The sequence below is a fragment of the Trachurus trachurus genome, assembly GCF_905171665.1.
Source record: "Trachurus trachurus genome assembly, chromosome: 15".
NCBI classification, from domain to species: Eukaryota; Metazoa; Chordata; class Actinopteri; order Carangiformes; family Carangidae; genus Trachurus; species Trachurus trachurus.
The window spans coordinates 12,357,891-12,380,212 of NC_139906.1; the positions used below are offsets into that span (position 1 = coordinate 12,357,891).

The following is a 22,322-nucleotide window of genomic DNA, read 5'->3' on the forward strand; positions in this document are numbered from 1 at the left end:
ACATTTCAGGAAATTTCCACTGATGTGGGACCGGGGCCCCAGCTGTCAAGATGGAGCAGCAGGGAGAGGATGGGTGGGGTGAAATGAGTCGGAGAGAGAGAGAGAGCGCAACAGAAGAGTGTTGGATGTCGCTTATCAGGCCTGGCAAGATCTTGCAGCTTTATGGCTTATTGTGGGGGGGAGAACATTGATAAGTTCTCTCTCCTCCTTTCTTCCTCGGCCTGCATGTGTTATTGCTTGGAGATAGAGCGAATGATAGCTCCTCTGTGATGTTGGCAGCATAATTGAAAGACATTGGTTTTGTTTTTCCCAGCTTATACCCAAGATGAGATAAATGATGCTTTCAGCTCCACAATTATGAAACTCCATCAGCACGTTGAATATAGATTGGGTTTCTGGTCAGGATAGAGAGTCAGTGTTTGAGTACTCTACAGTAAGTGGTCACAGCAGCATAATTTGATTTGCAGTATTAACACATTGCTTTTATTCTCCCCATATGTTGTTGGTTTGCATGCATATTAGAGGGCACTACATGGGACGAACTTTGTAATATGTGTGAGTTAGTGAGAGGACTTGACATTTACACCACTGCGATCTTGCCCTACCCCCGTGCCCGGGATCCAAACCATCCCATGAGTGTGCTTGTCGTGGTGATCATTGCTATGGTGTGAGAAAGATGAGGTGATTGGATGCCGGCTGCGACCCAGACTTTGTGCAGTGTATACGCTTACAGTACATACGTAGTGCACTCAGTATGCCGCTCTGCTGTCACTGCGCAAACACGATTAACTGATTTGCATCTTATTAAAACTTCAATAAGCTCTATGTGTAACCTTTCCATGCTCCCTAATATCCAGATACCATATCAGACGGCATTTCGACCTTTTGGCAACGTTAATATGAGAAATGGAGTGAGCTAAGTGCAGTAGCGCTACGTTTTCATTATCAAACGTCGGTCACACATAGCAGCTGTCTGGACGGCTAGAACCTCTGGCCGACATTTGGTCTCGACTGAAAATGAAGCCTGCGTGTGTACGAACGTTTGAGCTGTTACTGTTACTAGGCCAGAGGGTACGACGGGAAACCTCAGGCTTAAATCCAGTTGGTCGGTCTTATTCCCCTCGGCACTCAGTAGCAGTAGTTTGGGCTGAATGGAATTTGTCTACATTGATTTGGAGGCACTTTTATTGATAAACCTTTCATGGGAGATTCTGTTTACTGGACTTTCCCCAAAGTGTGTATTCAACCTGTTCTGTATGATTAATAGAACAGCACAATATCACTGAGAAACTGAGTGTAGTGAGTCTAAACTGTTCAAAATAGAGAAAAGTGCATCGATCTTAGATTTTAATGATTTGGCTTCATTTTAGTGACTGACAGGAATTGTATTTATTACAGCTGACTCACTGTCTTTATATGTTCACTTACATGCATCTTGTTAAATCACTTATACTGCACGTCAGCCAATAAGCCTTAAGGTGTGCTGGTCCAGTACAACCCTTAAAGACACGGATAGATATATGTCTTTTACTGAATAATACATTTGAGTGACAGTTGTATAAATGAGCTTTATGACTATCATAAATATCTCCAGGCTCAAAAGTGCAGCCTACAAATGCTCAGGTGGCGGTTGACCTTTCATCTGTGAAAAAAAGCAATCGCATACGAGTGTGCAACTGTGCAAGTGTGTAAATGTTATTCGTCTGTGCTTGGATTATGTGCGTGCGTATGTGTGTGTACTCGCAGAGTAACACAGGACTTTGGGGTTTTGTGGGTGAGGTAGCGCTTTCCAGCTGGTTGCTTTGATACTTTGATATGGGGCCGGTGTGCTGTAGCGAGAGTGAGCGAGGCTCCCCAGACACAGCGCTTCTTGGCACATCTCTATGATCCCATCATGACGGGGAAACTCGACACTGGGGAGGATATTCCACTGCCCAGCAGCTTAGGGAGAGTAACAGGGCTGCACAAACACGCAGCTCCTGCAATTCCAGTAACAGGGTCTGATGAGGTTATGCCTGCACAAGCACACGGCTTTACACTCCTCTGCACTATGTCACACGTATACAGTACAGAGTCCTTGCTGAAGTATGCAGAATTATGTATATACATCTATAGATAGTGCAACAGATATACTGTACCCCTACACACAATATATATTTCTATGTGTATTTATGAATGTATACGCACACACATATATACTGTATAGACATACTGCCATGCACACACCCCCCAACCCCAGGACTGCACTAATGAACACCCCCCATTTCTGAGCGGACAGTGAGATGATTGGCACAGAGAAAGCATTACACCAGCACATTCAGGCATATGGCATGTGGACCCACTGATGGGCACACACATATGGTGCTGGTGGCTTCTGCTGCTTCGCATGGGAAGAAGGCACTGTGCTTGCCTTTGATCAGCCTCCAAATCACAGAGCACAGCACATAAAGTACAGCCTAAAAATCCCAAACTGTTTGGGTTGCATCATTTTTGTCTCATTATGGAAAAAAAAAATCCCATAATCATCAAATACAATACCTTGTTTAGCTCCCTTCAGTTTTTGTGATGTTCTAGTCACAGGGTTTGTGAAAAAAGAAAAAACAAGAGGAGAAATACTACCGTTTTTCACAACTCTACTATGTAGGCTACAATTTTATTACATAATTTGGCTTTCTCTTGTACAAAATGTACAGTTGTCTAATTGAAGGGGGAATCCAAAGACACAGATATAGTTTTTGTTTTCCTCACACCCAAACATGTTTGTTTGCTTGTGGGCTTTAGATTTTGAATTGGAGATTTATAATATTGAATTTTCATCCATTTATTATTTCAGTTGGAACGGTTTAATTGGGCAGAATGAGCGCTTTCTACTGAATCTGTTTTTCTTCAAACACTGTGAGAGTAAAAATGTTATTTAACAATAGATAGTTCAGCTGTAATGCGACTGACACCTTTTCTGAACCATATTTGCATGCACTGATGACAACATTTTAGTGTAAGTGTTGTGTTTATGGAGGAAACAGTTGTTACACTCAGTCTGTTCACATCCTCACGATTCCCACTTCAGCAAAAATCAACCTACGTTTTACCATGGCAACTTTTGTTTCCTTGATTTTGTCCTGTGCGCGAAGTTCCTGGAAAATCCCACCACCAGAGACTATAAACTGCTCACTCGGGGGGGGGGGGGGCGGTATTGTTAGAGAAAACAGTCGCCATAGTGACGAGGCCACATCCCAGAGGTTGATGCCGACTCTGGCGTCTCTGTGATTGGCTGAAGCGATAGGGGGTCATGACCTCCTGTGAGCGCCTCCACATCCGGCCATCAACAGGTTGTCTAAACTCACCTGTCTTTCTTTATTGCTTCTCAGCATCCGTCCAGATGAATCTCACCTTCACTCATATCGTGTTGTTGTTCTTTCCTCCGCTGCACTCAGGAAGGACGTCAAAGTAAAAGTGCCACAGATTTTTGCTTGATGTTTTCAATTAGAAACCACTCAGCCCGGTCCGTAATGCTCACCAACAGGAAATGGTGTTTTATTAATGTCCAAATTGAACTTCCTCCTCAGCCCACAAATATAATTATTCTGTCCGCAACAAGAATTACATAACTGGACTTACTGTAAATCAGCAGTGAAGTATTGAGAATGAAGAGGTGCGTTTAATAGAGACGTGTGCAGGAGGAGGACAGTTGTATCTCACAGTGGATCACAAGATGACTGATTCCTTTTCTCACTCTTTTGTAATATCATTTTTTTTAAAGGCCCGGTGAAATGGCTTATTGCAGTATACGGTATGCTGATATAAAACAGGAGGACACCGGGTGTGATTGTGCGAGGCCATGTATTACTGTCGCCAACAGACCGTGAAATTGTTTATTCTTCTGCTGCCGTTTCTGTGTAAAACGGAAAAGGGATCACTTTCGCTCATTGCGCCGCCGTCCCAGTTATGTAGAGACCGCCACTTGTTTCAGCCAAGAAATTAACTCCCCATTGTTTATCGGAAATTCTTAATCAACAGGCAACTGAGTTTGCTCTTGTTGTTGTTTGGATAGCTCACTCAAGTTGCTGCAACAGCCCAGAGATATAGTCATAAAAAAAAGCTTCAGCCTATTAAAATGATTGATTACATTTCCTCTTGTCCTCATATTGACTTGGGTGTGTTCCACAACACTGACTTCACGGTGAAAAGGCTGATGGTGCCACATAGATCTGAGCAGTTTGTTCTGTATTTTCATGTTGTAGTCAGGTTAAACAAACACATTTTTTGTGTTTTTCAGAATAAAAATACTTGAGTTTGTGCTTGATGTAGGTTTCTGAGATGTAAATACGACTATGACTGCTTTTCTGTCATCAAACAGTTGAAAATGTGGTTAATGTTTGAGAATTGTGGGTCGGTAAAGTCGTGTGAAACATGAATCCAATCTCTTTTGTTTCAAATGTAAATCCCACTTTCCCCAGTGGTTTATCCTGGGGTAACCTGCTGTTCTACATCGGCTCTTTCATCTTTTTTTCTTTCTCTGTGCCAGTGATGTGAGGCATGTATATAACATAGAGCAGTGGACAGCAGATACACTGCACGCTCCACTGTTGTTAACCCTGCATGATTCATAATGTTCTTTTTAAAAAGCATGCTTTGATATTGGAGCTGATGGAAAACGGAGCTGCTCTCTCTATGAGGGGGTGAAATCAGGGCTCCATTTGTACAGTAGGCCCATTTTGCTTTGTGACGACATTTTCAGTAACACAAAGAATATTACTATTGATTAATTAATTTAGTTGCTTCGGTGTGACCCACATCATCTCTATTTGTGAGTGTAAACAGTGTGTGTAATTCTGTCATCTTTCATTTGCATATGACCAAAAAAAAAAAGCCATGTGAACTAGTTCAGTCCACCTTAAGACCCCACCTCAGATACCAAAGTGCACACTCTGCCTGTGTGCGAGTGTGAATATATGTGTGTGTACAGTATGTGTGTCAGTGTGCTTATCCTCTCCACCGTGAATGTCTGTCTGCCCCTCAGTGGGGAAAGCATGGAAGGACATTTTGGTCTGGTTTTGAAGGGGGACTGCTTGGTCGTGACACACATTTAGGTAGGTTACTGGTGGCTAAGTGGGTTAAAGCGCACGTCTCAGGGTACGTCTCGCTTATCCGGAGGGGACAGACATTAAAAGCATTCAGATGACGGAATAAAGGAACAAAGGGGATAAATAAATTGAGTGTGCAGGAATGAACCACGTGTGTGTGAGAGAGACCCAATTTTTGTGTTTGGTTGATTCAGAGTGGACAAACACACTGTTTATTGCCTTGATGTCCAGGTTGCAAACATCCCTCAACACCTGACACACTGTCCGACTCTCCGTGGCTGGCAGAGTTAAAGGTGAACTGAATACGAATTGATACTTTTATTTATAAGTAATTTGTTTTGATCTAGATTTCTATACTGCATGTATGACCTGAATGTAGAAAATAACTTCATCCATATTTTCTCTTTTCTATGATTTTTTCCATTTGAATACTGTGGTTTTCTGATACAGTATCTCAAACTCAATTTCTCTTTCAACCCCCACCTCCTCGTCTCACCGCACCCCCCCCATATTGATGCATTAGCCCTCAGGCCTGGTGTGTGTGTGTGTGTGTGTGTGTGGTGGGTTTTGCGTAGGTGGATCTGTTTCCTGTCAGTCTAACCATTTGGCATTTGACCTTGCACCTTTCGTATTTCTCGTTCTTCTTCTTCTACTTCTTCTTCCTCAAGGCGTTTCCAGTCCAGTCAGAGCAGCAGAGAGGGTAAAGGATGAAATTCACAGAATGCTTTAACTCACAGACAGGTCTGCACTGGTGTAGCAGAAATGTAGATTTTCTTCTCTGTGGAAAAAGGAGCAGGAGCTTGGTAGAGATGTGCAGCTTTGAGTGTTAAAGTATTAAGAGACCAAGTAGACATTTTGAAAAGAGAGATCCTTTTTCTGAGTAATAGTTGATGCTATTTGACGATTATTTGGTTTTAATAGACAGTATGTGTTTTGTTTGTTTGTTATTACCAACCTGCTTTTTTTATGCATTACATAGTGGAGGTTGTGTTGTTGATGCTGTTGAGCACTAGAGGGCAGCAGAGTACAAAGAATGAGCACAGCGTGCATGGACCACAGATGACACACTGTTTATCATTATTCCCTTTCTCAGATGCTCACAACAGATGTTATACATTGTTGTACATGACAGCACAGTTTGTGACAATTCCTGCAGCATGATGATTGTATCCTTGTGCATGTAAATGAATAATTGTAAATCCGTATGTGCAATGAACAACCAGTGGATTGGAGCTGGTGCAGACAACATGGACAGGACAGTTAAAGGGGCAGTTCAGTCCAGGTGAGAGCTTGTCACAGATCAGCTGTAACCTCTCAGTGACCTGTCCGGCCCTCGCCCTTCCAGATGCCGTCTTTTCTTTGCTTTGTTTTTGTCGATGTATGGGAGGCACACGCCGCAGAGGTCAAAAAGGCCAACGACACTGATGCTGTGATTGGTCATGTTGCACCCGTGGGAGTCGCAACTCAAATCAGATAAGAGACTGACCCAAACAAAAACGGTCTCAGGGGCATATGAAGAGGATTTAGAGAGTTTGGCTTCTGAACTTGTGTTTTTCACTGTGACAATTGTATAACATTTCTATTTTGACATTTGGAAATCCTGGTCATATCCCAGAATGACAGACAGAAATTCAATATACTGTTGTCGGTGGTAGCACTTCAGTTTTTTTCATTATTGATTAAAATTCTAAATGGTGGAAAATATCTATCCATGGAAAATATTCATCCCAATTTCCAAGCATCAGAAATTGACCTACAAGCTTGTTCTGTCAGACCAACATCAGAGAAGATGAGATTATTCAAAATTGTTAAAACCAGTGCCAATCATGCTTTTACATTTGTTGCTTAAATAGTTACTCAACTAATGAATTGATAAATTAAATAGGTTTCTGAATGCCTTAATGAAGATCAACTACAGTAATCAATAAAAAAAAACGATTTAGCTCTAATAACGAATGGCCGCTACTAATATGGATGCCCTCTCTTTTAATGAACTGATTTAATATTTTTGCGACGTAACAGACTATTAAACGTTACAGATTCTTATTTTTGTGTGGTTCATTAGTCCATCGCTGGTTTGTTTTATTGTGGTTGTATCTGTGTGGCACGGTGCCTGGGAAACAGTGGAAAACGTCCAATAATTGTCCACTTCTAGAGTTCATCGGCCACCAGCCAACTCTGCTCTGTAGTAGTAGCCGTGATTTTTTTTTTTTTTTTTTGCCTGCAAAATGCTGGTGTTTGAAATATAGGACACCTTGGCATTGGCTTTTACTATGGCTACGGGAGGTTTCAGTCTTCTTTTGGCTATCATATACTGTGAATGGACTTTTATCAATGAATGAATTGTTAAAAAGTCATTAACACTGGCAGCTACTAAATTCCTTCTTTCTTGCACAGTGTAATAGGTTTTTCTACATTTGAAAATGTCTCATCTCCTTCATTCATCATGATTCCTCCTTGGACAAAGGTTTTTTTTTTCAGTATCTGTTTATCGTGTGCATCATGTGCTTTTCCATGCATCCACACATACCCTCGTGCACATGTACCCCCACCCCCTGCTCCCCAATCCCTCTTCTTACCTCTCCATGCTCCTTATCCATCCATCCTGTCCTCCCCAAAGCCATCCGATTGGCCCTCACCTAGCAACCACATGATAATTTGGCATAATGTGACACCCCCTGATGCATGATGGGGGCTGTAAGTCAGCTCCACCACCACCCCCCACCACAACCACCCCGCTCCCCCCCAACGCCGGTGGCTGTGGTGTGTGTTTGTGGTTGAAAAGAAAGAAAAATGAAGCGGAGAGGATGAATATATTTGAGCAAGAGAAAAGAGAATTTCACGCTCATGTCGTTACATGACTGGTGTCCACCAGCTAAACCTGTCATCCGTCCCCCGGGGGGGGGCTGCAGCGGTGCCCGATCATCTCCCCTCTTCATTCTCAGCTTTTCTCCATATGGTTCCAATTCAGTCCATATGTACAGTAACAGGCGCGGCCGGCCAGATATAGTAGGTTTTGTCAAAGGCAGACAGGCATGTGATGAGGCAGCCTCTGAGTATCAACAGGACCCATTCTGGCTCATAGGTGCCTCTGATACGCAGGCAGGCAGGGAGAGAAACACAAAGATGGCCGCTGCATGCTCTGTCTGTCTCCCGCTGCCATGTCAGACGTGAGCACGGCCGATGTGAAGGACATCCTAAATGAGACGTTTGGTGTTTCTTTTCTCTCTTTCTCTCTCTCTCTCTCTGTCACTCTCTCTTTCTCTCTCTCTCTCTCGCTCTCCCTTTCTTCCTCCTCTGTTTGTCTTTCCTCGCTCCTTCAGTTACGGAGAATCAGACAGGATCTTTTGTTGTGTTCCCTCAGCTCTCTCACTTTCTGTGTAGATCTTCTTTCCTGCCCCTCTCTCTCTCTCTCTCCTCTGTCTCCTCTTTCTCCTCCTCCTCCTCCTCCTCCTCCTCCTCCTGTGTCCCTCTGTTTTCAACAAAGACTCGAGTGATTTGGTGAAACAAAAGCTCCCCTGGTCCTGTTTGACCTCTCCATCATGGTGTCAATGAACCCAGATGGTGGGATGACCACACTGACATATGAGAGAGGCACGGGACTGGGAACACAGAAATGTATGTCTTAATTGAACATTTATTTCCCCAATTTATTTTTTATCTGTCTAGTCATTCAATAATTCATTAACTCATTTACTTAATCATTTATCATTTGTTGTCTGCTTGGTTCCTTCACTTGCCATTCATTCAGCTCCTGACTCAGTCATTTTCAGGTATGAACATCTGAATAATTCAAGCTCGTTGTCACACTTGAAACAATCAAACGGCCATTACTGAATATCATCAGTTATGGTTACGTCTTCCCAGTGTGAGTGTGTGTGTGTGTCTGTATGTGTGTGTGTGTGTGTGTGTGTGTATCCAGTCTCTCCCCCCTCCCTCTTTGCCTTTATCGAGTCATTTGCATTTTTTCCCATCCTCATACCTCCAGCTGGTAATGTGTGACTGTATGTGTACAGTACGAGTGTGTGTGTGTGTGTGTGTGTGTGATAGTAGATAGGTGGGGGGGTGGGGGGTGGGGGGTGTACAAACACAAACACACAAACACACACATACACAAACACATGCATAATTGCACACACTCACCCTTCTGTTGCTCCGCGCCACCATGTCCTTTACTTTTCCTTCCTCGGTGCCTTTGCTTCATTCATGCACTCACATCCTAACACACACACACACTCACATCCTAACACACACACACTGTATCTCTTTCTCACGCTGTAGCTCACACGTGTTCGATACAGAGACACACACACACACACGCACACACACACACATGCGTGCATGCGCGTCTGCATGGTGGAGCACCAGGTGAGGTAAAAGCAGTAGGAGAAAGAGAAAAGAAACATTTAAGAGGACAGACCGAAACAGAGCGTGATTTCCATGGTTACCATTCCCCTCGCACCCGCCCTCCCTCCCTCCATCTCTCCACCTCCATTCTCTATTCTCTCTCTCTCTCTCTCTCTCTCTCTCTCTCTCTCTCTCTCTCTCTCTCTCTCTCTCTCTCTCTCTCTCTCTCTCCTCCCTCCCTCCACCTCTGTGCTGGTGATGCTCGTGTCTCTTTCCTCTCCATCCGGTTTGTCCTCACCTCTCCTGGGCGCGCTCCTCTCACACTGCCAGTGGATGACACACGAGGAGGAGGAGGAGGAGAAGAGGAGACAAGGAGGAGAAGCTGCCTGTCTCTTCTCTCCCATCTTTCCATCACTTTAGAAGAAGAAGAAGAAGAAGAAGAAGAAAAAAAAGAGAGAGAGGGAGAAGAGAGACAGAGGGAAAGAGCAGACCAGACCAGAGCAACAACCAAAAGAAAGGACATACAGGATATACACACATCCGTAAAAGAAACCCTACTCTTCTCCATTCTCCTTTTCAAGGAGGGCATTTTTCTTCCCTTTCCCCCCCTTTCCTTTTCTACCCCGATTTTTTCCTCTGAGATCCCGGTTTTGTCAACTGTAGCCCCTGAACTTCTCTGGGATTTCAGGTGAGGCACGCGTGTGTAGTGTGTGGTGCTCAAGCCTTTTTTATTACCTATCATGGCTCACGCGGCCTCCCAATTGAAGAAGAATCGGGGGGAAGTGGATGTGAATGCGATAGAGGACGAGAAGGAGAAGCGGAGGAAGAGCAGGAGAGCACTGTCCCGGGAACAAAAGAGAAAGGTAACAGACGAGGGGCTGGCTGACTGGCTGGCTGGCTGGTGGCTTCATCTGCTCCGCTCCGCTAGCACCGGTGGAGCGTGACTCTGTGTGTGTGTGTGTGTGTGTGTGTGTGTGTGTGTGTGTGTGTGTGTGTGTGTGTGTGTGTGTGTGTGTGTGTGTGTGTGTGTGTGTGTGTGTGTGTGTGTGTGTGTGTGTGTGTGTGTGTGTGTGTGTGTGTGCATCTCAACATCTCGGCTTTACTACCTAGATCAACTGGGGTTGGAGGTCGCCTCCTCTCATACATATATATTTATATCCATACATTCATGCACGCGCTCACATCTGCACATAAACCGAGACACGTGGCGACTCTAGACACGCTGTCCATTTTAAACAGCATCTCTAACCTTGTATACTCGGTGTATGGTGTTAAAGTGATGCCAGTGTGTTTACTGTTGCCGTGCAAATGAGTTTTTTTTGTGTGCGTTTCTGTGTATGCGTGCGTTTGGGTCTCTCATTCATATCATTGCTGAAAGTCAAACAGAATTTCACCTGTTTGTGCGCGGTGATCTCAGCTACCGGTCTCCTCGATGAGGTGGGCGCTGTACGCACGGACACATGGAGCGTTGACTCTTTTCTGTGTTTCCTAAAATTGTTTCTATATAATAGTCTTTAACAAAACTACGTCACATTGCGCTTCCTCCAGTATGTGCTCATCCTACGCCGCTTCAATGAGAAATGAGGCGGTCAGTTGTTCAGTCATCCTGCACAGAGTCTGATTTGTCAGATGTCATTTCAACATGTTGTGGGGTTTTGTTGATAAGATGTGTGCTGGGAGTTGTGAAGACTAGAAGGGTATTTTTTTTTTTTTTTTTTTTTAAATGCAAATAACTAGAAGAACACAAGAAAAGAAAAGCCACCTCTCACTCTCTTTTCACTTGATCATGCTTTAGGATATGTGTGTGTGTGAGTGCTTTAGTGGGTTTTTGTGGGTTCTGGCTTGTGTATGTCTGTGTGTGTGCTTGGATGCACAGACAGGCATGTATAATGCATACACGACTGATTTATTGATGACAAAGCTTTTCATATGAAGGAGAAGGAGCTTAGAATGCACGTGGGTCTCCCTCCTCCTCCTCCTCCTCCTCTTCTTCCTCTCTTACATGTCAGCTCTTCACTCTGGACAGATCAGCGGGGGAAAGTCGTGCCAAACGAGGAGATAATTTAATAGGATGAGCAAGCAAATGAAAAGCTGCCACTGATTGAACTAAGACAAAGGTTAACTTGTTGTCTATTAAGTTACGTATTAAAGTAATGACAATGGTAATTCTTCACTGTCTGAGTAGAGCGCATTGCACTGAAACCTGCGTATTGAATGTGGGGAGATTTGACCGTGAGAGATCTGTTCAATAACAGTGACATTTACTGTACTTTGTGCCCATGGGTGCCCGGTTTTGAATTATGCTGCTGGCAATGTTATTTGACCTTAGCATAAACAAGAATCAAGCTATTGTGGCTGAATCTTTTCCGAACCAAAAAAAAGAAAAAAGAAGAAGAAAAAAAGATCTACAAAGGTCAAGAGGCTTTAGAGGTCCACTTCTCTTCGTATTCAAATGTGCTTTTAAATCGTTAGTGGCACGCCGCTTTTATCTGTGTGCATGTGTGTGTGAGATGTTGTTCTGTGCAGCAGAGTTTATAGTCCTTATGATGGCTCATGTTTCAGAGGAGAGGAGAGAGGAGAGAGCAGAGGGTTGTATTGACTGAATTGTGCACACTGCCATCCATGAGTATAATAAGCTTTCTCTTCCCTGCCCGGTGTCCTTCCCTCTGTCCTCGCACCAATCTACTCTTCTAACCCTCCTCTGTCTCTCTTTCTAACTCTTTTTTTGTCCTTATGTTTTTTTTTCTGGGTCTTTGTCTCCTCACTTTTTGGCAGATGTTTGGCTCATGCTCTCACACCGCCGCACAACACAGATCAACACTAAAAGTTAATTTATTTGTCAATTGTTGTTTACTTGAGGGTTGTGGACCGTCGCTGCCTGTTGGTCACTCTCACTCAGATGCACAGGAGTCTTATTTCTCCACACACACACACACACACACACACACACACACACACACACACACACACACACACACACACACACACACACACACACACACACACACACACACACACACACACACACACAAACCCACATGCGCACACACACCGAAGTTCTTCATTCCTGTGGTTTTCTTTGGCTGCCCTTGGTTATGTGCTGTTTACCCCTGTTGGTGGCTTTCCAACTTTTTCACTGTGTCAGAGAGAGACAGACTTAGTAGTGACACCAACACACAGAGCCTGTAGAAGAGATAAAATGATATCTCAGTCACAGACAACAGCGCCTTAGATATCATTAAAGACAGAAAAATATGAATGATATGGATACTGTTTTCTCCATGTGTTTTTAATGGCTGTAAAATCACACGCTGTTAGAGTTACACCTCTATTATTAAACCTCAGACCCTTTATTTCTGCCATGTTGCTGCTCTTGTAAACTGATATGGTTGTTTTGGTGCAAATTGTGCAATAAACTGCTTTGAGTCAGAGCTCTACAAATGCTATATTTAGGTAAAGCAGGTACAAAACTGTTTGTAGAGAACACTTGTAAAAGTGGAGTGGTGTCCTCCCACCGGTGCTTTTTTTTGCATTAGTCACCAAACAAGTCGAGTTTCTGTGAAATCCTGCAGAATATTCAGACACATGGTTAGTTAAAAGGTGTGTATAAATATTTCAAATCCCCTTCAGTAGTATGGCATAGTTTTTTTTGTTTTTTGTTTTTTACAGTTGAGTATTGTATACCTTTGAGTAAACTGCACTCTTTTAAGGCTGACAGACAATCCTGTTTTATCAGTCTATTGAAACATAGGCTGTGTCCAGAAAACCTCTTTCATTCACACACAAACTACTTTTATAATTGTTGGATTGTTAGAAGGAGCGCTTTGTTTCATTATGTGAGCCTTTGAGGGCACCCTCTTTTATATGATGCCTAAATTTCACACTTAGAATTCAGAGAGACAGCACAAAAATGTTGGAGGATGGACACAGTACACTGTAGGGAGTGATCTTGGACACCACGAATGCAAATAGAGATGAACAAAGTGCACGTGAGGGAGCTGGGAAATAGTTTGACATGAGGCCTGCTGCTTTTATCAGACGCCACTTAGTTCAGCGTTGGTCTAATGGAGTCCAGGGTGTCTGGGGAGGATTCCCTGCAACAGATGCCTAACAACTTAGTGCTGTGTGTGTGTGTGTGTGTGTTTTTTTCTTTTGCAGTGTGTATTGTGAGAGAGGCACCACAGAGGGAGATACAGTTCCTACCTTTAGCGCCCTGGGAGGGATGGGATGTTAACCTGAGAGACTGCGAGGGGAGCACATCTCTCTCTGTGTCTGTGTTTTTGTTTCAGCGGTGCATGCGTTAATGTTTCTGTTTCTTTGCTTGCATTAGAGTTAGCGAGGCAAAAAAAAAGAAGTCTGACCCGTGGAAACTCAGTAGCCGCAGTGGTCATCTGAATGGGAAACCCCTGTTAGACTGTTGCATAAATTCTCCAAGCTGCTTTACTTCTAATGACATTATCTAGAGCCAGGAGCCCCCAATGGATTCCCTGAGAGAGGGAGAGGGAGCTAAGCAGGTTTCCTACTGCTGTGTCCCAATTTTACACACCGTTCCGGTACACAGACTGTGCGTTAGTACAGTACCTATTGTTTCTGGCGGGGCTTATGTGGGCCATGTGCTAGCTCTTCTACAGTCTAATCTGATAGAGTTTATCTTCTGAGGAAATTCTGTGCCTGCCTTGCCAGTTGTGTCTTAACTATGTCAAATAATATTGTGCCATTTTATGAAACCTCACATCGGGAGCGCATTTGGAAAATCTGATTCCAAAGATCACGGGCACGTCCCACTCATCATCAGCGGTGAATGTCATCATCATCCGTCACAATCGTGGCTGTTCATTAGGAGCTCTGAATCCGGATCATAGTGGTGAATCTATAAAGCGAAGCGACTTTTTGCAAAGGCTGCTGGGAGGCGAATGGCAGTGTTGAAATTGGATTTCAGCCCCGTGCAGCCTTCAGAGCAAGCCCATGGCAACAGTGGCAAGGCAAGAGTCTGCCCGGGCCTAAGAGGAAAAATAAACCATGGGGAAAAGAGTCATCAGGCTCCAGGCAGGGATGAAGGCAGGATGCATAATATCATCGCACATTTTAATAGATTTATCTCCTCTATTTCTTTTCATTCGCTCTCATTTCATTCCTCTCGTTTCTCTCCTCTCACTTCCTGCTATGGCTGAAACAAAGCCGGCACACATGTTGTGTCCCTCCTCCTCCTCTTCCCCACCACCTACTCCATCGCCGCCTCCCCCCCTCCCCACTAGCCCATAAAAGATGGAGGTTAATGAATTCAGCGCTCATGCGTGCCTCAGCTAATTGCATTGGCATTGGGAACTCCTCCCAGTATTACAAAAGTGTTTTTGCCATCAAGATGGCCACCAATTGGACGGCCGGCCAGTGTGAGACTGCCAAGCTTCTGTTCCTGGAAATAATGACAACTAATGTGGCGTATATCGCGTTTTCATTTCCTCAGTGGGAATAATGATGTATGACAGTTGAACCAACAAGCAGTTTGTTGTGAAATTGTGTAGTTTTTCAGGAATTCATATCGCATCTTGATACTAGTTGTTGGTCTGTATCTCTTCACATTGACCATTCAGTGTATTGACATTCACTGATCACCTCTCTATGTGGTGAACTCTCAGATTCCTGCCTAAGTAAAAGGGATTCACAAGAAAACAATGTAGCCAACCGCTGTATTTGATAAGGTATAAAGGCAATTAAAAAAAAAGTATTAAATTACTATTAGGATCCTACAGTCTACAGTATTTATTTTAGTAAGTAACTATTCTGTTTTATCTTTTTGCTTTGTCTTTGTCTTTTGATGTAGAAAAGTGCTAAATAGATAATAACATACTTATTCACCCATAATACAGTACCACTGTTGCTTCTTTCACATTAAAAGCATTGCCACCTTGAGAAACATACACTAGGGTACCTCTTAATGTGAGAGAAGTCCGTGTCTACTTAACAAGAATCACATGACCTCCATTTTTCCATTAACAATTGTTGTGTGACCTCAAATCCAAAAAGGTTTGAGTACCAGGCAAACTCTGGTCCACTGGTCCACTTTTTTTTTTAATTCATCAATCTGCAGATCAAATCAAATGTCTTTCAGCTCCATCTTCTCTATGTGGCTGTATTGTATTATCCATTCACGCAGTTAATAAGTTGATCAGTCCATATTCAATCCCCTCTTGTGTTTCACATGGCCACAAACGTGCAGGATCGTCCAATGGGTGACGAGCTCCACTATATGATGCTATTGTTCTAGATTAGCTTCAGTCTCTAAGGGGAAATGAGAGCATGTAATAAGGATTGTTCTAATTATTGATCCACCACTTTGAGGGTCCTCACTAAGAGTCCTGCTGGGGGATGGTGTGTGTGTGTGTGTGTGTGTGTGTCGGTGGATGTGTGTGTGTTTGTGGTGATGGAATCTCTTAGGGAGCCTTCGTAACTGGAAACCAGAGCATGTAGGGATTTGTTTGTCCTACGTCTGGAGAAAAAAAAGATCCATGTCGTCTCGTCGTGGTCCCTGTTCTCCCACGACTGACAGCTGTTTTCCTGTTTGTTGTGCATCAGGTTATTTAGGTTGTGTGTTAAACGCTAAAATTTGACGTCCTCTTCCCAGTCACGTGGGGCACTGAATGAAGCAGCGTGTGTGTGCTTTTTGAAGAGTCGAGAGAGAGAAAAGCGGTGAGAAGCTTGGAGAGAGCTAGAATGAGAGAGGAGAAGATAAGGACTAATAGATGAAGAGAGAGAGAGAGAGAAAGCATGTGTGTGAAAGAGAGCAGAGTGAGAGATAAGGAGGAATGGAGAGAATAGGAGAGGCAGCAAGAGAGAGAGAGAGAAGAGAAGAGAGAGCATGATCGTAAGCCTAAAGGTCATTTGAAGGTGAGTGGCGTCTTTCTTGCCGCTCTTCCACTCCACGTGCGCCCTCCCTCTTCCTCCTCTCCCCTGCTCTCTCCGACGTGTCGTCCCGCTGTTTGTGTGGGACCGCTTGATGGGATTTCACATTTCACATTACAACATGCAAAAATTCACATTTCTAGTATTTCTGGTGCTTGTTGCTTGGCTCCATTTGAATGGGGTGGGCTATCACACACCCACACACATGTACACACATACACACACACACACACACACACACACACACTCACAGTCTCTTACATCTACAAACGAGGGAAAATCTAGTTTCATGGTTCTGACTGAACAGGAATGACGTATGAAATTAATGTTTAGCTATAACATTAATTGCATATTCAAATGTATTTTATATATAGAGAGAGTTTCATTATATAATGATTATAATGACCTCACTGGTGTGTGCTGACAGAGTCAAATTGATCACTCAAGTAATATGTTGATTGGTCGATCAAGAGAAAAGTAATCAATGGTGATTTTTTAAATTCAATATTATGGTTCGAGTCAGTTTTTATGTTCTAAAATATGACATTCGTGAGCCTTGCTGTGAAAATAATGAGAAAATTAGTTTTACCGCTCTGACATTTTATAGATAGACCAAGTGAGGAAATAATCAGCAGGTTAATCAGTAATGAAAATTATAATTAGTTGCAGCCCTAATGTAAGTGCAGAGAGACTCCATAGCTTGCAGCTACGGGAACAGAGAATATAATACGCATGTAAATATGTAAACCAGTGCTTGTGGTGTAATGGCACTGCTGTACAAATGCTGTATGTTAATGCAAGGCAATTTATGAGTTTTAATCATTTTGTTGGCATCAGGACGATGTTTCCTCTCAGCAGGATACGGGGCTGTACTTTCTGCAGTGTGCTTTCTGAGGGCCATCAGACGCCCAATGAGGAGGCAACATTGTGGTTCAAGTTGGATGCCAACTCATAAAGCAGCCAAATGAGAGGATAATAAGATTCAGTGGAGCAGATGTTGGAAAGAAAGAAAGAAAGAAAGAAGCATCTCTTAACAACACCAATTGAAACAACACCAAGTTATACCAAAACGGCCTCCCTCTCCCTCTCCGTCTCCGAGCCAGTCCTCAGTAGACTTCCCTCTCCATCATTCACCTCATTCATTGAAACGGGACCAACTCACCTCTGACGCTCAGGAGGTGAGACGGAGAAGGAGTTTAACGCAGCAAGTGCAGTTCACCGTGAGATTATTCACACATAGTTACAGATACAGTAATGCTGCTTAATGATGTGATTACAGGGCTGAATGATATGGGAGGGGGAGGAAGGGAGGGCGGGAGGGGGGGCAAGACAGAGGAGCAGGAAAGAAAGAAAAGGAGATAAAGGCGCCGAGACTTGATGAGCCAAGGACAGAGGGAGAGAAAGAAAGAGGAGGCCAGAGGGGAGCAGGTGTGGAGGAGATGCATAGAGAAGAGAGAAGAGGCTACTGTGTTTTCTCACCTTTAATCTGATGCATAGGTCTGTCTTTAGGTCAGTGAAGCAGCAGTGTCCTTGTGTGTGCGTGTGTGTGTGTGTGTGTGTGACGACACCCCCACTCCTGCAACATCACACTTATTAATCCCCCACTGTGCATCAATGCCAGACCTCTTCCATCAGGCTCTTAAACGCGCCAAATGGTGTGTCACGGACATGTGTGTGTGTGTGTGTGTGTGTACATTTATGCATATATGGCAGGTGCACCTCATACACTCACAGATAAAGCTTATCCTATTGCAATGGTGCTGTCTTGCTGCCTCTCTCACACACACACACACACACACACACACACACACACACACACACACACACACACACACACACACACACACTACTCTGTTGACCCTTGGGACTCACGCTTGTACGGCTTGATAATTACTTTCTTTTGCTTGCCTCCACCTCCACCACTCCGTCTCCCTGTCCTCCACTTAACCACCTGCCACGCCACCATCATGCGCAGCGATAACTAGAACCACGCTATCGTCCGTTTGGTCGTCCGACCGGCTCGGTTTAGCGTCTCCAATAGCTCCTGACGCGGCGGCGGCGCTCGCAGCAAAAGAGACAAACAATGAAAAACACCCAATTTTAACAGTCTACATTTACAAGCTAGTATTTGTTTTAATATCACTGACTCTCGGACTGTGTGTTCGTTATCTCCGTCAACAGCTGCTGTGCACTCGTCACCTAGCGTTCTCACATTTTCTCCCCCCAGAAAAAGGCCTCTGTCCCTGGGCAAGGGCAGGATGGTGGTGTGGTGGTGGTCCCCTCCCCGGGCCCCTGTGGCAGCCCCCGCCCCGCCACGCAGGCCGAAGCTCAGAGAGGCTCAGGAGCCGAGGAAATGGGCTGTGTTAGGACAGATCGATGGTAATCACACCTCTTCAGTTAGCTCTCTCTGGCGTGGGGGGAGGGAGAGGAAAGGACGGAGAGAGAGGGAGAGTGGAAGAGGGGCTGGGAGGAGGAGGAGGAGGAGGGGAGGGTGGGCGGCTGGTGGCAGCTCTGGGTGGGTGGTAGGAGGGGGGTGTGTTCAGGGCTCCCTTGGGGGAAAAAAGCCTAGATTCAGTATTATAGAAAAAGAATATTCACCCTCCCTACCCCCTCCCATCCATCCCATCTACCCAGCCCAACTCCTAAACATGGATGCACCCCTCTCTCCGTCACAACACCCTGGTTCTGTAGCTCCTCCATCCTCCATCCATCCAACCATGCCACTATTTCAGCTTCTTTCTCCTGTAAAGGATTAAGCTGTTATGGGCCTCGTGCTGCGCTGCATTTCGTCTTCTCTGAAATGTGTACTCTTACCCTCTGAAGCACAATAAACATCTTGCAATGTCCAGCTAATAGACTCAGCAACAACACTGCCGCTTAATACCATTTTGTCCGAACATATAGAGTGTGAGTTTTTTTTTTTTTTTTTGCTTTTGGCCCTGAGGGGACGACTCCATCGCACCTTTAAGGAGGTAATTTAGTGTGAAAAGGTTGCAGTCTTAATTGCGTTGTAATCTTAGCATGGAAATTCTGCAGCGTGTGTGTGTGCATGGCCTCAGGTGTAACCGTGAAAAATAGTGGGAGGTAAATCAAGAAGTGAAATGATATCTTTTGTCATCTGCTGGTCAGTAGTGCACAACTTTAAAGCAGGCCTGCGCAGAATGCTATAATCTATACTGTAATGCTGGCTGATGGGGAAAGGTTGATCATAGCTCCAAGGTGGGATTGGTATTCTTTACTCAGATGGTTATGTGTCAGATCACTGGATAGACGGACCTTTAGACAATACATTACATCACAAACACACACACATAGCAGAGAAATCATTGGCTTCATTTCTTGTGTTTTTATTAGGAGTTGTGCGAACAGCCAGAATAGTGGCAAAGAGTTCTGTCTGCTTATCATTTTATACTGAATTATTCACAAGCAGCTTTGCCAAACATGTTTGCACTTTGTTGTCAGGGCTCACGCAGCATATTGTGGGATGGAAGTGCATTTCATCATCCCCATGAAGACTCTTCCTCCTCGCTGAGAGATGTCTAGAGCAGCAGAAAATTCTTAGAGATAACGCGGTTGTTTTTTTTTTACCACAGACTTACTGTAAGAGAGGTCGCAGAGGATTCCTGCCGTGGTTTGACTGGATCACTGTATCAAATGGTTCTGTGTCTGAAAGTCAAGGATGAGGCAGGGAAGAGAGCAAAGTGCTGATTTATGTCTCGCATGCGTTTGTGCTCCTCCCAAATCCCGTCAATTTCAAAGCCACAGAGTTTCTTAAATTTTTTCCTCTGTCCTCCCTTCTTGCCCTCCTCCTGCTTCTTATAGAAACTAAGCAAAGTAGGGAAAGAAGTGTGCACTTGTGCTCCAAAACATCATAGTTTGCATTACTGTGATTATTACAAAGTTTTCTTCAGGCAGTTCAGTGTGGATTTTCATCTTTTGTTTCTTTTCATTGAACGTGGAACTGAACTAGATTCACATTATCTCTGTTTTTAAAGAGTCTTTGGACTGATTGTTTCATAACGCAGGGCTTGAATAACATTTTTAATTCCATAAAGTCAGCTCTACGTGGGGGGGAAATGTCTGTACATGTTGTGATATGAGTTTTACCCTCAGGGCAGAACAGGGTTTCAGGATTGATGCTGTGCTCAGGCTCCAGGTGCCCTCCGAGCCCACTGCTCCCTCCCGAAATCCATCACTAATACTGTACAGCAAGGACAAAAACACAGGAGGAGAGGAGACCAGACTATGGAGTTTGGAGTTTGGAGTATGGGAAGGAAAACAGCTGAATTGATCAATAACAGATTAATCGATTACCACCAGACAATTAAGTTCCAGCTTGTCCACTTTGATTTTCAACAGTTGGACAAGACATTTGAAGATGTCACATTAGAGGTTTTTACTATTGTCCGGCAATTTATACGCAAGATAATGACCTGCGAACTTATCGTTAATTAAGATTGGATAAAAAATGTAAAATAAAATATGCCTTTTGTACCGAATTGAATGAGGAAACCAGTGACACACCGTAAATTGTGATACGTTGAGCAAGAGAGAGACAACACTTATTACACTGATGATGACAGTGAAACTTAATCTTTGCTGTATCAGCTTTCACCTCGCACAGTCATTTCATTACCAACACCAGCTCGCTCATAAACCGAAACCTGATTATTTCTCTTCTTCCCCCTGTGATTGGTAATTTTTCTGCACCATCACTGAACAGCAGGAAAATTATCTTCAACATTATCCCTTCGTCTTCATCGTCGTCGTCTTCCTCTGTTTGGTGGCAGACACTTTCACAAACACCCATCGTGTTGAAAATAGAACTGCCCTCCAGCAACTTCTAGCCAGCTTCTCTCCATGATGTGTATTGCCACATTGACAATCACACGCTGGGTATTTTTGGTTTCCTCTCTGGCTGTTGTTTTGAAAAAAACAAAAAAAAACAAACGCTCCACTCTGAGATATCATCATAAGGATCACTGTGTATCTATAGTAGTAGTATGATCCACTCCTATCCATTTCCTACCTGGAGGGAAGTGAGTAATAATATGAAGAGCTGCAACATTATGCTGCTAGTGTGTCTGTTGTCACATTTGCTGTTTGCATCTTTCAAATGTGAGCATTTGATGCTTTTCTTAGTTTAATATTGTTGGAAGTTGAGATCAGGTATCAGCTTAATGTGGTGATCTACATTAGATAGATTTTCTTTTTCATGAAGATCATGATTAATAAATCCAGATTTTGCATTAAGTTACATTCATTTAAGTCCACGGATGTAGTTACCACAGATACTCCTAATGCATAATGTTGTCTTAGCCTACTTGTTGGAATGAGTGAGGTAGCTGTTAATAATTTGGAGAGAAGATGGCAATTTAATTGGATTACCTTTTATTACCTGTAGGTAGCCTGAGTTTATGTATTAGAGTTGGTAATGGGAGAAAAATAAGTTTGAGCAGTAAAACAAAAACAAAGGATCTATTGACGTTAACTTGAGCTCTGGTTATGAACATTTTTACAAGTTTCTGCTGGGGCTGAACGATATGGACAAAATTTCATATCTCAATATTTATGCCAGATATCTTGATATGATACGATACGATATGACTACGGGTTCGCTGAAAACCAAGCATTTTTCATAAAAACATCAAAGAATGTGGAAAGTGCAGTTTTATTGACAAGAACTCACTGCCAGTCATCAACATTAACATAAAGTCACCAATAAATAGGGGGGAAATCTGTACCGTTTATATCGTTGCTTTTTCGATATTAATATCTTGAATGTTCATATCTAGATAGATACAATAACGATAAATTGTTCAGCCCTAGTTTCTGCGATAGACTTTAGTGCTGTATATCCTACAATACAACGCTAAAACTAGATCCTACAACGAGAAATCGTACACCACAGTATCACAAGCAGGACTCTACATTGTACTCTGTCTATATGAAGTTCTAATTGCACACTTTGCAAACCGTCAGCTTGATCTG

At 43.5% G+C, this 22,322-nt stretch overlaps 1 protein-coding gene across 1 annotated transcript in view; it reads left to right on the top strand.

Moving 5' to 3' along the window:
• Nucleotides 1-10,171: 10,171 nt before the first annotated feature.
• The window catches only part of LOC310998495 (ankyrin-3-like), a gene marked incomplete at its 5' end in the record, with an annotated part of 94,715 nt that continues 82,564 nt past the window's right edge, over nt 10,172-22,322 (top strand). The window contains one exon of the mRNA XM_083988585.1: nt 10,172-10,294. Coding sequence (XP_083844711.1) covers nt 10,172-10,294 — 123 coding nt within the window. The remainder of the gene's footprint in view (nt 10,295-22,322) is intronic.